Raw genomic sequence first — 15,000 nt, 5'->3', positions numbered from 1 at the left:
GTTGATGAGTCAAAATGAGAAAAAGTCAACATTTCAAGACATACAAATTAAAAAACTGGGTCAAACTGACCCTGAACATACAGTTATATATGGGTTAAAGTCATTTCATAGTACATTTCAGAAATGAGCAATGAAATGTTTCATATTTTAGTCTTTCAAAAACTAACAGTTGGAGTAGATGTAGAAAAGATGAGAATCACTGGCAGGTGAATCTGCAGGTTTTAGATGTCATTAGCGTTCACAGGATTAGTTTGAGTGTCTGCTGATGAAGCAGCTCTGAAGCTAATGTACTGTGGGGAGCCGGTCTGAGGGTTTTGTGTCTGATCACAGGTTTAGAGTGGCCTCGGATCGTCTTACCATCACAGACGTCACAGAGAGCGATGCAGGGACGTACACGTGTATCATGAACACCACGCTGGACCAGGACTCGGCCAGCGCTCAGCTCACAGTGGTCGGTGAGTGTTTGTGTGCTAACCAAGGGACTAGATCCAGTGTCTCTCTGGATTCATTCAGATACAAGGGATTTTACTGACAGATAATACTAATAATACTAATAATAACATAACGATAATGATAATAATACTAATACTAATAAGAAGAAGAAGAAGAAGAAGAAAAGTTAACTAAACAAGTAGATAAAACTTTATTTAAATAAATATCAAATGATAAGTAAATAAAAAATACAATACAAATAAATAAAAATAGTGAAAAAAAATTATAGAAAAACAAGGAAATAAATAAAGTAAAATAAATAATAAAATGTTTCAGATAAAAATGTTATAAAAAATATTTTAAAATATTAACAGAAAATCCAACTAAAAACAAGATTAAACTAAATTAATAATAAGTAATAATTTTTTAATAAATAAAAATGAATAAATAATACATTGATTGAATAAAATAATAAAAACAGTGATTTAAATAACAATTAGTCGATTGTAATCAATAACTAAAATATAAATACAATTTAAAACTGTATGAATAAAAATACTAATCAAATAAACCGACAGAATAGTGCATTTTAGAATTATTTTAGCTAGAAGTGTGTAATTGTTTGTAAATTAACCCATCTCTTCCTCACTCCTCTAACCCCTCCCACTCAGAGGCCACGCCCACTCCCACGGTGATCTACGGTAAACACACAGCACATCACATCCCATAATGCCATGGGCTTGTGTGTGGTGATGTTCATGGAGCATGCTGTTGTGTCATCACATTGATCTGTCTTCTGATTTACTTTGGAGTCGTTCTGTTGATTTCCACACAAAGGCATCTGTAGAGTTTGCATGACTCATCATGTGAATGCACTTTAATTTGTGCGTGTGCAGACATGCAGCTGATGATGTCATCACCCAGCCTGTACTTGTCTGATCATGTGATCACGAGTTGATGAATTGATTCATGTTTGTGTTGACAAAAGCACTTAGCACTGCATGCTGTCATTAAAAAACTCTTTTCTCTGAGATCAACAAACTTTTCAAACCACTATCTCTAAAGAAACTCCAGACATGTTTTCTAATGTAAATTTACAGTATCTACCTATCTTTCTCTTCATCTGCTTACCCAGAATTCTCTACCTCCCTGCTTGGCTTTTTACACACTAATACATCTGAGATTGAATAGCTGATATTTCAATAAAGTTCTGTAATTTTTTCGATGTTAGATCAAATCAAGATTCATCCAATACCAACACACACAGTGAAAATCATTATGCCTTATCTTTTTTTATCTATCATCCACACAACAAACAGATATCTTGCTACAGGACTAAAAATAGCTGCTATAACCCCAGTGCTTGATAACACAGTCCCAAGTAATTGTAGATCCATCTCCAACCTCTCCTTCTTGTCTATTATAAGTATAAGAAAAGGGACACATTTGTCTCATTTGGACAAACCTGATCTGCGAACCATCTGAGTCTGGTTTTCTTCCTCTCCACAGTACAGATACTGCTTTTGTAAGAGTAGTGAATGACCTCTGATTCTGGTGCCCTCATCTTTCTGCTCCTCTGATCTGAGTGCAGCTTTTGATACTGATTGCCATTCAGTATTCTGTCTCTTCAATCTGTTATCAGCAGATCTTGTTTCCCGTGGTGTACCTCAAGGTTCAGTTCTCAGTCCACTTCTGTTTCTAATCTTTATGCTTCCTCTTGATCAGATCTTATAGCCTTATGGCCTGAACCTCCATATTTATGCCGATGATACGCAAATCTATCCTACTGTACAGCCCAATTCAGTTTTTATTTTCTTATTTTAGTTTTAATTTTCATCACTTCTTGCCTATGAGATCTCAAACCATGGTTCTCCTGCAAAAATTACATCTTCATTCACATAATGATGGAGTTACAGTAAATTCTCCATCCATTGTATGGATTTTTGGGGTATTATTTGATTCCAAATTATGTTTTGAACCTCACAGCCAACTGTTGTTAAATCTTATTTTTCTACCTCTGCAAAAAAAATTATTTTTTGTAAAATAACAAAAATGCTGAAACTGTTAACCATGCTTTAACCTTGATTCTGAACTATTGTACTCTTTGTTTTGGTACCAACCCTCTAAAACCCTTAATTGCTTGCAACTAGTTCAAAACTCTGCTGCTTGTGTCCTACATTGAAAACTAAATCAGCTCACATCACTCCCTTCCTTCAGCACTGCACTGGCTCCTTATCTTTCTTGTCCTAGTTTTTAAGCCTTCCATCTAGGACCTCCGTATCTTCCAGAATTAATACTTTCTTATGTTCCTGCCTGCACTCTTAGATTCATTTCTGAGAATTTCAGTTCCTAACCTTCGAAATAAGGTGACTGAAAACCTCTGTGCTGTCTCCTCACTACAGACCTTTAAGACTGAACTAAATTCACAATATGTTTTATTGATTGTTTCTTTTCGGTTTTCACTTCGGTTATTGTCTTGTATGTTATATGATCACCGTCTGACTGCCTGTTCACAGTGTTGTTTTGATTATATAACTATATTATTTGTATCATGTAAAGTGTTATTGGGTTCTCAAAATCAATATAAAAAATAAGATGTATTACTATATTATTATTTATTATTGGTATTTAACTCTACAGAGCAGCCAGGAGTACCGACCGATCTGGAACTGACGGATCCAGGAGCAAGAAGCGTTCAGCTTACCTGGACACCTGGAGATGAACACAACAGCCCTATCAAGAGTAAGACAAACACACACACACACACCTGTGTGCATGCTTTTAAAGATCTTTACATTTCTGTTGGGTGTAAGGATGCTTTCTGAATGACCTTGTGCTCTTGCTGTGTCAGAGTTCCTGATCCAATATGAGGATGCTCGTCACCAGAGCGGCGTGTGGCACAATCTGACGGAGGTTCCTGGAACCAAGACCACGGCTCACCTGAAGCTCTCTCCATATGTCCACTATAGCTTCAGAGTACTGGCACTCAATGATGTGGGCTTCAGCCATCCCAGCATGCCCTCACGCCAGTACAGGACCAACCCTGCAGGTATGGTACACGCGTGTTCACACTCACACTAGTGTTCATCCGCTTGCCTCTAAAACATCTCTAATACCTACAGCTCCTGATGAGAACCCCACTGAGGTCAAAGGTCACGGCACCGAACACAATAATCTGGTCATCACGTGGAAGGTGAGATGCTGAATATTAATAAACACCTCATATGATGATGTAAACTGTGTTAACCCATGATGTTCATTAGAGCCCTATGAATCCTTTTTATTTTATTCCTAAATTCAGTATTTGTTTCAAATTAATTTTGTTGAAATATATATATATATATTATATATATATATTTTTTTGTGAATTAGTAAATTAATAACACTTTATTAAAAGTTTAAAAAAATACATTTATTAGGGCCCTATGAAATCTGTTTTAATTTTATTTTTTCCCCAAATTCCTTTTTGTCCCTTAAAAAAAATCATTAAGAAAAATCCCAATTCCCCCTTGTCCCATTGTAATTTTAACATTTTAATAGTTTAACTCTTTTCCCGCCATTGATGAGTTATCTCGTCATTTAAGAAGACAACGTTTTTCCGCCAAAGATGTGTTTTTATGGCTTTTTGTGTTTTCACCATTATACACTTGGGGGTGCTATTACACATCTTCTGAACGAGTACAAAACCTCCCGAACAAAAACACACGTGAATAGAACGGAGAAACAATCGATCTCTTGTGTAAACAGATGCATTTGAGAAATAATGTGATCATCAGCAATAGACAGCATATAAATGAAAACTGCAGAATGCTAGGGAGTAAAATGATGATCCAGGATGGTATATGTCTGTGCAAGCTTTGGAGGTGTTGATGGAACGATTTACTGGATTTATCCAGATGTAGTTTTTCATAAACGTGTGATTTTATCACCTTTTTTCTCAAAATTAAAAATTTTATGAAAACTACCTATAGTCAAGTGTTGATAAAATAGTAGGGCCTTTGATTTTTATTTTGGTGTATTGCATATTCAAATATTCATACAATAAAATGTACTGTAGGCCATCAAATTTTAGTGAAAAATCATAAAAATCGCTGGTGACTTTGTAAAGACGTAAAGGTGCGTTTGTGTTGGGCAGCCGCTGACGCCTTTTCAGGCCAATGGTCCCGGCCTGCAGTATAAGGTCATGTGGCATCAGCTGGACATGGAGAAGGACTGGACGTCGGTCACCGTGGCTAATGTCTCTAAGTTTGTTGTGTCGGGGACACCCACATTTGTGCCATACGAGGTGATGGTTCAGGCACTGAACGATTATGGTCCTGGACCCAAACCCAGTGCTGTGATTGGATATTCCGGAGAGGACTGTGAGTGATGCTTTCAGCAGTTCACACACCTTTATACACTTGTTTAGTGGAATGATGCTAATCCCAGAATGCACTTGTGCAGTTCCATCGGCAGCTCCGGGTAATGTGCGGATCCTGGTGCTGAACAGCACGCTAGCAGAGGTGCACTGGATCCCTGTTTCACTCGAATCCGTGCGCGGACGACTGCAGGGCTATAAGGTACAGCTCTACTTTCATCATGTGACCTGCTGATACTCAAAATCAGTTACTCAGATTAATCTCAGATACTCACGGTTAATCTCAGATTCTCACGTTTAATCTCAGATACTCATGGTTAATCTCAGATACTCACAATTCATCTCAGATACTCACGATTAATCTCAGATACTCACGTTTAATCTCAGATTCTCACGATTAATCTCAGATACTCTCAGATGTTCATGATTAATCTCAGATACACACGATTAATCTCGGATACTCACGTTTAATCTCAGATTCTCACAATTAATCTCAGATACTCTCAGATATTCATGATTAATCTCAGATACACACGTTTAATCTAAGATTCTCACGATTAATCTCAGATACTCACAATTAATCTCAGATACTCACGATTAATCTCAGATACTCACGTTTAATCTCAGATTCTCACAATTAATCTCAGATACTCTCAGATATTCATGATTAATCTCAGATACACACATTTAATCTCAGATTCTCACGATTAATCTCAGATACTCACAATTCATCTCAGATACTCACGATTAATCTCAGATACTCACGTTTAATCTCAGATTCTCACAATTAATCTCAGATACTCTCAGATATTCATGATTAATCTCAGATACACACGTTTAATCTCAGATTCTCACGGTTAATCTCAGATACTCACAATTAATCTCAGATACTCACGATTAATCTCAGATACTCACGTTTAATCTCAGATTCTCACAATTAATCTCAGATACTCTCAGATATTCATGATTAATCTCAGATACTCACGTTTAATCTCAGATTCTCACGATTAATCTCAGATACTCTCAGATATTCATGATTAATCTCAGATACACGTTTAATCTCAGATTCTCACGATTAATCTCAGATACTCTCAGATATTAATGATTAATCTAAAATACTCACGGGGTTAATCTCAGATACTCACGATTAATCTCAGATACTCTCAGATATTCATGATTAATCTCAGATACTCACGTTTAATCTCAGATTCTCACGATTAGTCTCAGATAATTTATTTTACAGTTGTTTTCAAGTTGAATTATATAGTATACAATATATTATACCGTATATTTTAGCTAATTGTTTAACTAAATCAATCTGAATTATTGCATTTTTTTTGTTATTATATTCTCTGTTTAAAGTTTTAGTATTTTTGCCATTTTTATTAGTTTGTGTGTGTTTTATATGTATTTGGGACATTTTAGTCTTAGTTAATTTATCTTTAGTTATTTTTGTACTTTAAATTAATCTAAACAAAAAAGTGAAATGTCACCTTTACAGCTAGCTGAATAAAACAAATTTATTTAATTGAATAATCATCTCAGTATTGACCAAACTAATCATGATTGTGGTTCTTTGTGGTAATTGAGTGGCTTTAATTGAGTTTCGCATTTACAGAATTTACATGAGAATAAAATACATACAACTAAGTCTAATGTCACACTCTTTAGGAGACACAAATGGATAAATAAAAACATTATAACCATCTCAGTTTTCATGACACTCGGAACAGTGCATGCTGGGAGGATTTGGAGAGTATGAGGATGGTAGAAAGCCTTTAACAGAGGTTGCACTGTTATCCGTGTGCAGGTGCATTACAGTCGAGAGCGCAGTTTACACCGACACAACTCTCATCACGGCAAACAGAGGACTGAGATCTTCAGCCCCAACAAAACCAGTGGGATGCTGCCTGACCTGCTGCCCTACAGCGTCTACAGCCTGCGTGTGACGGCCTTCAACGGCCGAGGAGAAGGTCCCTCCAGCGTCCTGCAGCGCTTCGAGACACCCGAGGGAGGTAAGAGCAGCGTGAACATTTCTACAACACCCAGCAGAGGACACGCTCAAAACTGACAGCAGAGACACAGACTTTTCCATTTAGGGCTAATATTTAAATCCATTTTAAATCCATTTTAAATTCAAATCCATATTGATCTTTTGAAGGCAACTTTTCTAGCCTTTTTAAATGCATGTATCCCCATTCATTTACATTTTAGTTTTTGTTTAATACATGTAATAAGAAAAGGGCATTAAAGGGCTGTTACCAATCAAGTCAAATCAGACAAAAATCTGCATCTGATTGATCTTTACAATGGCATAAATAATGTTCTAAATACAAAATATATTAAATTTAGAAAAGATTTAACAGGGATGCTGTGTGTTTGTGTTCCAGTTCCAGGCACGCCGTCCTTCTTCAAGGTTTCTGCTATAGATCTGGACTCTCTGACACTGGAGTGGGGTCCACCTCATGAGAGGAACGGCCGTCTGTCCGGATACACCTTCAAATATCAGACCGGTAAGAAAACCTGTGCAGCGTCACTGCGCTTTACTGATCTAAGACCCATTCACACCAGGAACCGTAATTCATTTTGAATTTCTTGTACTGAAAATAGCAGACATGGTTGTCTAAGGAATGAACGGTTGCATCAGTATGGATTGATTGTTCTGAAAGTGATTCCAGTATGTTATGTGTCGTTAGTGGTGGAGTGAAGATATTCTCATAGGTATTGTTTTTGGTGTGAATGTGCCTTTATGATTTGATTTTTAAAAAAATGAGGTTTCCAGGATCTCTGCTATATTCCGAAGCTGTTTTACATGTGGTTCTGTATATGTGTGGTATGTGTATATCTGAGTGTTCGTCCTTGTTCATGTTGCTCGAGTCAGTTTCAAGTACAGCCGGCTGCAGCCTGCAGATGGAGGACGTGTAGCTCCGCCCCATACCTTCTCTGATTGGTTCAATCGTCTTTCATAGGCATACAGGATAGGAAATGTGGGTGTAGTTGGTTTACATGTTACATTTACATTTTATGCATTTAGCAGATGCTTTTATCCAAACCAACTTACAGTACATTTCAGACTATACATGTTATTATAATTTTTTTTTTTATCAGTATGATGGTGTAGGATGGAATATGTTGATTAAAAAGCTAAAAACACTGTACAGTTTTAAAAAGTTATAATGCACAGTTGTTTATTGTTAACTTGACTCACTATATCTGATTTATTGAATCATGAGAGGTGAGCAAGTTTAATCTTCTGGACCAGTTGAATTGACAAATTAATCATTGGGACATTCTAAAACACTTAACGTGAAAGTATACGTGGCTTAATGCATTAAAACAGTGTTTTAAAAATTAGTAAACTAAACCAAACTCAGTAAACAAATTCTTAATAAAGCATTCTATTCACAGACGAGCAGATATGAGCCCAGAATACCAATGCAACATGTTTAATTGTTTCCTGCCATAATCTGCTTGTCTGTAAATATAATGCTTTATTTAAAATGTTGACTGAGTTTGGTCTTTTTAAGACATGTTTTAATGCATTACACCACGTTAAGCGTAGAATGTCCCGAATTATTCCAGTTGATTGAAAAGAATCGTCTCAATAATGGTCAAAAGATGGGAATCGGAGAAGAAACCAATTTAATATATTAGTTTAATATAAATATAGGATACTCTATAAAGTTTAAATTAATATTTGACAGCAATGGCAGTGAGATTTTCAGATCTGGTCCGAGTGTTTTTATTTTATTACATGGACTGAGTAAATACATTAGAAAGTGTCTAAAATGCATGCTTATCACTGCTCTCTAAATAGTACCATTCAGTTATATATAAAAGTTTAACTTAAACCTGTTAAAATGTATGAAAATGCCACTGTGTTTTTAGCTTTTTAAACAACATACTCCATCCTACACATGTCCTATCATTTGTGTCTATGGAAGACGATCAGAGCAGATATGGCCTGCAGCCGGGTGCTTCTTGTCAGTTTGAAGCAGTGAACAGAACAAATGTTCTGTAAGCATAGCTTATGATTGGGTAAAATAATGTGACCCCGCCTCTTTCCGCTCCTGTCCCGCCTCAAGTCAACAGCAAAAATGATTTGGGTTTGCTGGAGGAGCTGGATCTGCCGTCCAATCAGAGCAGCTTCACGCTGCACAACCTCTCTCACAGCACGCGCTACAAGTTTTATATCAGTGCCAGAACACAGCGAGGATCCGGTCCCACGCTCACCGAGGAGGCCGTCACTGTCCTCGACAGAGGTACGTACACTAGATAGGGAGCACAGCTGGCTCTGCACTGTGTGTCACTGCTCTGTGTTTCTGTTCACTCTTTTACTTCCTCTTGTCTTGTGAATGTCATGACTGTTCTTCAGATGTCTTAGTCTGTCAGCTGATTTAGACTGTGTTCATGTACACGCGAGCAGCTCCTAGTGTTCACAGCGTCTCGTAATGATGGGAAGTTCGGCTCTTTACAGAGAGCCGGCTCTTTCGGCTCCTTCGGCTCCGCTCCTAAAGAAGGGCCGGCTCTTTCCGGCTCTCTTAATTTGGGATTTTATGTAGGGCTTTGTTTTACCATAACTTTGCAATAACACATTTGTAAACCTGTCTCTCTGCATAAAACTTTTGCTAGTGAAAAAATAAAATTTGTTACTGAATAAAAATCCTATTTTATTTGACCGTCTTGGACATAATAATAATAATATTAATAATAATTCATAAAATATTATATAATAATAATTATGCATTATTGTTATTATTATTATTACACCATCCTAGATAATATTTGCTGAATGAAATCCAATACTTGTTTCATACTAATTTCAGTGGAAATTTGTAAATAGTGTCTGTTTTGCTCCTTCACGTCATACTTTCTCCCTCAGTGATCAGAAAAACAGATAAACACATGGCTCCTTTCTGAATCTGAGCAAGAGTTCATCTGTTTGATCAGTTCTCAGTATATTGTAACATGTATGCCATTATCTGACACCTAATCCTGATTCCTAGGTCAGAAACGTGGCCAGTGACACGAGAAATGCAAACATGTATCAGGTGTTTTACTGCATCCAAACACAAAATTATGCATTTGAAAAGTCTTAGTTCTTTGACATTAAAATGAGTAATTGAACATATTTTTGCAGTCCATTGCAGACTGAAAGGTAAATAATACATTTTCAGTATTTCTTTTTGTCCAACTTTAGGCATTTCTTTGATTTTGTTATGTTTTTCTTTTGTTTAATAAGTGCATTAAAGCTGATGCATATCATTGAAATACTGTATTTTTTGGGGAGGGGACTGTGCAATGGAAAGTTTTTATTATTTATTTATTTTTTTATTTTTATCTCAGCATCATCACATTTTTGATCATCAAAGGTTTTTTTGCAAATCAGCATAATTTTGATACAGTGATGTAGGACTGTGCTGTTAGTATATTAAGTTCTCACTAAATCCTTTGAGAAACATTGTTCAGTGTGTTTCCTCCACGATCCAGTCCCCCCCCCCCCCCGCCTCTACACGCTAAGGTCACGTGTTGTCACGCTGCTCGGCGTGCCGCTCATGTCAGGAGGTCAGAGGTCACTGCGACGGGCTGATGATGTCTCTTTCTCTCTCTCAGCGCCGTCGGTCACTCCTGCGTTTGGGAACGTCAGCTCATCCTTGAGCGAGGATGGAGCGCTGATCAGTTGGGATTACTGGGGCCCAGAGAAACACCTTTATGTTGAATATATAATAGACAACAGTAAGAGTCCTGCATGCGTGTGTCGTGAGGATGATGATGATGATGATGAAGGCTGAACATGTACACCCATGAGTAGAGCTCCTGTAGTAACTCATACACACTCATCTCTCCACGCTAGCTAGTGTCTGTTCAGCAAAACACATCTTCTTACTCATTACTTTGTCTTGTTTTCCATTATAAATATCTAAACATTCTTTTATCAAGAAGCATATTAATAGATATAAAGTCTTGTCTGAGAAAATGAAGTGAGTTTACACTTAACATAAAAACTAAAGTAAAAACAATCTCTAGCTACTAAATATTTTATCACCATACTTCCTCAACTGATTAATCACAGTATGTTCATTTTCTGAAATGTTATAATTAAATATGCGCTAATTTGCAAACATTTGCACCAAATCTGAACATTGGATAAAGCCAGGTTAAAGATTATTGTTGGATTTTGTTGACATATTAAAGTTAAAGGTTTTTACAAAAGGGATTTTGGACTTCTCTTTTTATCACTCCATAGATCATAAAAACATATACATTTTCACCATGTTTTAAGAATAAACATATATAAATTGGTGTAAATGAAATATAAACAAACCCCTCAGTAAAATCCTTCAGAATATAGAGAGGAATAAAACTCAATAAAATCGTTAAATAAACACTTACATGTGAATTTGGACATTTTCGTTCCACTTGTCTGAAATAAAAAAGACCAGTGAATAAAACGAGGTTTGTGTCTGCAGTGTCTCACCTAAAAACTACTGAAGAAAAGAGAAGAAAAGAGAAGGGCAAAACGGGTTAGAAAATCCTGTTTTCCTTCTGAATGAAGTTTATTTTCCTGAGCTCATTGGCAGATATTTTTTCTTGTTTTAAGTATAAACACACTTCATTTTGAAAACATGTTAAAACCTTCCAATCTTGTGTCTTCTATACTGGAGAACAAGACAACACCACTGAGGAAGTAGTTCACCCGAGGCTCCTAACACACTGTTACTGGAGAGCTGTAGTCAGATTGAACGCTGACGCTCAAGTGCTTCCTGTTGTGCTGGAAACCCTCAGGTGAAGAAGACTGGCACAGAGAGAAGGTCAACGGCTCTCAGGTCCACCTTCTTAAGGGTTTGACGAGAGGGTTTGTCTACAAGGTGCGTGTGGTGGCCCGGGGTCATCAGTCTGAGGAGCTGTTGGTTAAGGTCCCAGGTGAGGCTTCATCTCAGCCTCCAGACCGGTGTTGTGTTGAGATGATGATGATGAAGAGCATGACGCACGTCTGTATGTCCTGCACCAGTCCGTCTGTGCTCATGTGCCTGTTCTGATCAGCATGATTGTGTCCCATAAACTACAAGTGTCATTTTCTTATTCAGCATTTCTGAGTTGTTTTCTAACATTCTTGCATTTACTTGAGATGCAAGATGAAGATATTAAGTGTTGTTTTCTGTAAAAAAAACATAGAAATTGAGTTTAGGCTGAAAGAAGAACAAACTCATTTAATATTTTGTTCTGCATTCAGTATAAAGTCCCTTCACTGAGTTTCTGAGTGTGTGTCATGTGAATGTGTCTTGATATAAGAAAGAGCAGGACTTTATTCCTGAGTTTCCCTCTCCGTGTGTGTGATCATGGCGTCTGATCTTCTGTTAAAGATGAAGGTCTTCTCTCTCCTCCTCCTCTTCCTCAGCGATGGTGAGTCCTCAGGTGGACATCGCCACTCAGGGCTGGTTCATCGGTCTGATGTCGGCCATCGCTCTGCTCATCCTCATCCTGCTCATCATCTGCTTCATCAAGAGGAACAAGGGCGGAAAATATCCAGGTGAGCTCTAGCTTATTATCAGTTATTATCAGTTTATTATCAGAGAAACGCTGTTTCTCATGTGCTCTCAGTGATAAACGCCAGTGTGTGACTCTGATCTCTGTCTCAGTTAAAGAGAAGGAAGATGCTCACGGAGACCCAGAGATCCAGCCCATGAAGGAGGATGACCTCACGTTTGGAGAGTACAGGTGAGAGCGCTCTGACCTGACCCTTGACCTCTGACCCCTCAGGAGACGGAGAGCAGATGAGCAGTTCTCCACGGCGTCTCCTTCATCTTCTCCTCCTGTGGGACTCGATCAGGTTCTGGTCTCCAGGATGAACTTGATGATCCAGCAGTGTATTTACTGTGTCAGAATATAGTCCTGCATCCTTCTCTTCCCTGATCCAGGATAATCCTGCAGATGTTCGTCTCATATAATGACGCTGAACTGATCTGAAGCTGCTGGTTTGCCATTTAAAGTCTCTTCCTGCGTTATTCTGCACGTGTGCGGGAGAGAGATGAATCTACGCACTTTGATCCTGTATAGCAATATTCTTTTATATTCCCTGCTTTATTAAATGATTTTCCTTTTATCCGCTGATTTTGGACATTATTGCAGATGTTGATCTGTCCTCAGTGTTCTTCATAACGAAGGTAAATTATGTGAACCTGACAGCTGCTCTTCACTTGACACAAACCGGCGTTTTAGACAAAAACATTTACATGAAATATTAAGAATTTACAATATAAATAAATGAAGTTGTTGCATTTATGTCCCCTGAGATTTTAAATTAATATTTTAACAATTGTCCAAGTGAGAATATTTTCAGATCGTCTTGTAAATTAAAACGTAATGCGTGACTTTACTAGTTACTTGAAAAAGTAATCTGATTACGTAGCTCACGTTACTTGTAATAGATTACAACCAACACTATGTGCGTTACATGGACACTTTATACTTCCATCGGACTGAATTCATTCTGATTGACGAATCTGAACGTAGTGTTTACATGAACGCTGAATAAAGTGATCGGGTTTATCTGGGCGTTTATATGTCACAAGCTTCTGATCGGATTTACTCTTGACATGTGCATTGAGCCGATTCAATCCGACTGACGTGAAATTTTTATTCTGATTGTGCTTCTAGTCCTATTACGATCGGATCAGTAGTGTCCATGCTAACGCAGCTAGTGATCATATATTTACCTTGAATGCCATGTAAGTCAACGTTTGCCAAATGTAAAATATGAGTGTGGATTACAGGATATTCAATCCTTGAATAATAACGCTATCCCAAACAAGTAATTCAGAAGGACGATAAGCGTTGATGAATCAGAGTGGACTCAGATCTGCTCTGAATGAACTCAGACTCATCAGATCCTCATCACTGATGTGTAGTAGCTCTGAATCACATCTGCTGTGACGCTCGATCAGACTGAGTCCAGGTAAGAGCGCTCCGGAGTCGCTGGACTCGTTCCTCTCGTTTCGTTAAGAGCCGCTCGAATGTGGGAAGGTAAGCAGGAATCTGCATGTGAGAGGAGAAAAACACAACCATTCCAGGATCACACTTCACGTGAACCGCTAACACATGTCATCCCCGGACTGAGAACATCAGAGAGAATGAATCAGAACGACAGAGACCGAACGGGCCCTTCACACAGAATGTGTCAATGTGCCATTCCAATGCATTACAAGCAAGATGGCATATAAAGTTAAAAGAATTTCAACTTTTACATGCAGTGCCACTCATTAATGCCGATTCCATAACAGTGGACCAATCAGGAGACCCCGGAGGCGGGGCAAGCATCATGAGCTTTTTTGTCATGGCAACTATTTTTATTTCCATCATTGTGTCACATCTCAAGCCCAAGACGTGTTCTGAGTGAACGGCCCCTAACAGAGCTGTACGCTCCAAGACTATAGAAAACTACTACGGTTACATGCTTCTAGAATTGTTTTTATTTTACTGGGGTTATACAGTATTTTTTGGACTTTATAAAAATATTGTTATTATTATTATTACTACTTTAAAAATATATAAAAGTACATATATATATATATATAATAAAATTATTTTTGCCTTTATTCTTGTCCAATGACTTCTGAAATTGTATCAACAAATTCTGAACAACAACAAAAATCCATAATAATAATCATAATTATAATAAAACCAAAACCAAAGAAAAGGACGAGCATGAGGCGGTGTGTAATCTCTCGTGACACAGCAGGAGTTTCATGGGAAGTGTGGCTACATCCACTCATGATTCATGTATGATTTGAAGTTTTCTCAATCTGTTTGAGTTTTAACGGCGGCTGATGGGCTTCGTTCATGAATCACCAGCAGAAGGAGTGTCTTCAATCTGTAATGATTGAGTCAGCTGGTGATTCAGGAATCAGGCTTCAGGTCATGATGTTTGAATCACGGCTTGATGAATCTGTTTTTCATCTTCACGCTTCAGATGCTGAGATATTGATTACACTTCATCCATCTTTATTCCTCTGATATTTCCCATGATGCTTTAACACTTGTTTTGAAGTTCACGCAGGTTTTGTCTCTCATCCTGTCACATGTCTGTGATTGCACATGTGACACTGATCCTGCATGTGTGTGCCATTCATCTTTTGAGTTTGATTTGCGTCATGATTCACCCGCATGTGGTTTTTCTCCTAGTGACGAGGACCATAAACCGCTCAAAGGGA

General features: G+C 37.7%; 1 protein-coding gene across 14 annotated transcripts in view; it reads left to right on the top strand.

Moving 5' to 3' along the window:
- LOC132125433 (neuronal cell adhesion molecule-like) overlaps positions 1-15,000 on the top strand; it is a 75,033-nt gene that overhangs the window by 57,873 nt on the left and 2,160 nt on the right. For 9 of the 14 annotated variants that reach the window (XM_059536850.1, XM_059536852.1, XM_059536854.1 and 6 more), the window contains 14 exons: positions 331-455; positions 3,073-3,174; positions 3,284-3,481; positions 3,555-3,625; positions 4,568-4,793; positions 4,876-4,991; positions 6,600-6,804; positions 7,180-7,302; positions 8,875-9,051; positions 10,403-10,525; positions 11,576-11,713; positions 12,189-12,320; positions 12,430-12,508; positions 14,972-15,000. The exon at positions 14,972-15,000 is cut by the window's right edge. In XM_059536850.1, coding sequence (XP_059392833.1) covers positions 331-455; positions 3,073-3,174; positions 3,284-3,481; positions 3,555-3,625; positions 4,568-4,793; positions 4,876-4,991; positions 6,600-6,804; positions 7,180-7,302; positions 8,875-9,051; positions 10,403-10,525; positions 11,576-11,713; positions 12,189-12,320; positions 12,430-12,508; positions 14,972-15,000 — 1,844 coding nt within the window. The remainder of the gene's footprint in view (positions 1-330; positions 456-3,072; positions 3,175-3,283; positions 3,482-3,554; positions 3,626-4,567; positions 4,794-4,875; positions 4,992-6,599; positions 6,805-7,179; positions 7,303-8,874; positions 9,052-10,402; positions 10,526-11,575; positions 11,714-12,188; positions 12,321-12,429; positions 12,509-14,971) is intronic. The other 5 variants (XM_059536857.1, XM_059536859.1, XM_059536856.1 and 2 more) reach the window with 2 other exon arrangements.

Source organism: Carassius carassius, chromosome 43, assembly GCF_963082965.1.
Source record: "Carassius carassius chromosome 43, fCarCar2.1, whole genome shotgun sequence".
In the NCBI taxonomy this organism is placed as follows: domain Eukaryota; kingdom Metazoa; phylum Chordata; class Actinopteri; order Cypriniformes; family Cyprinidae; genus Carassius; species Carassius carassius.
Note: the sequence above shows the minus strand (reverse complement) of the source record. Positions and strands in the feature narration are given on the sequence as shown.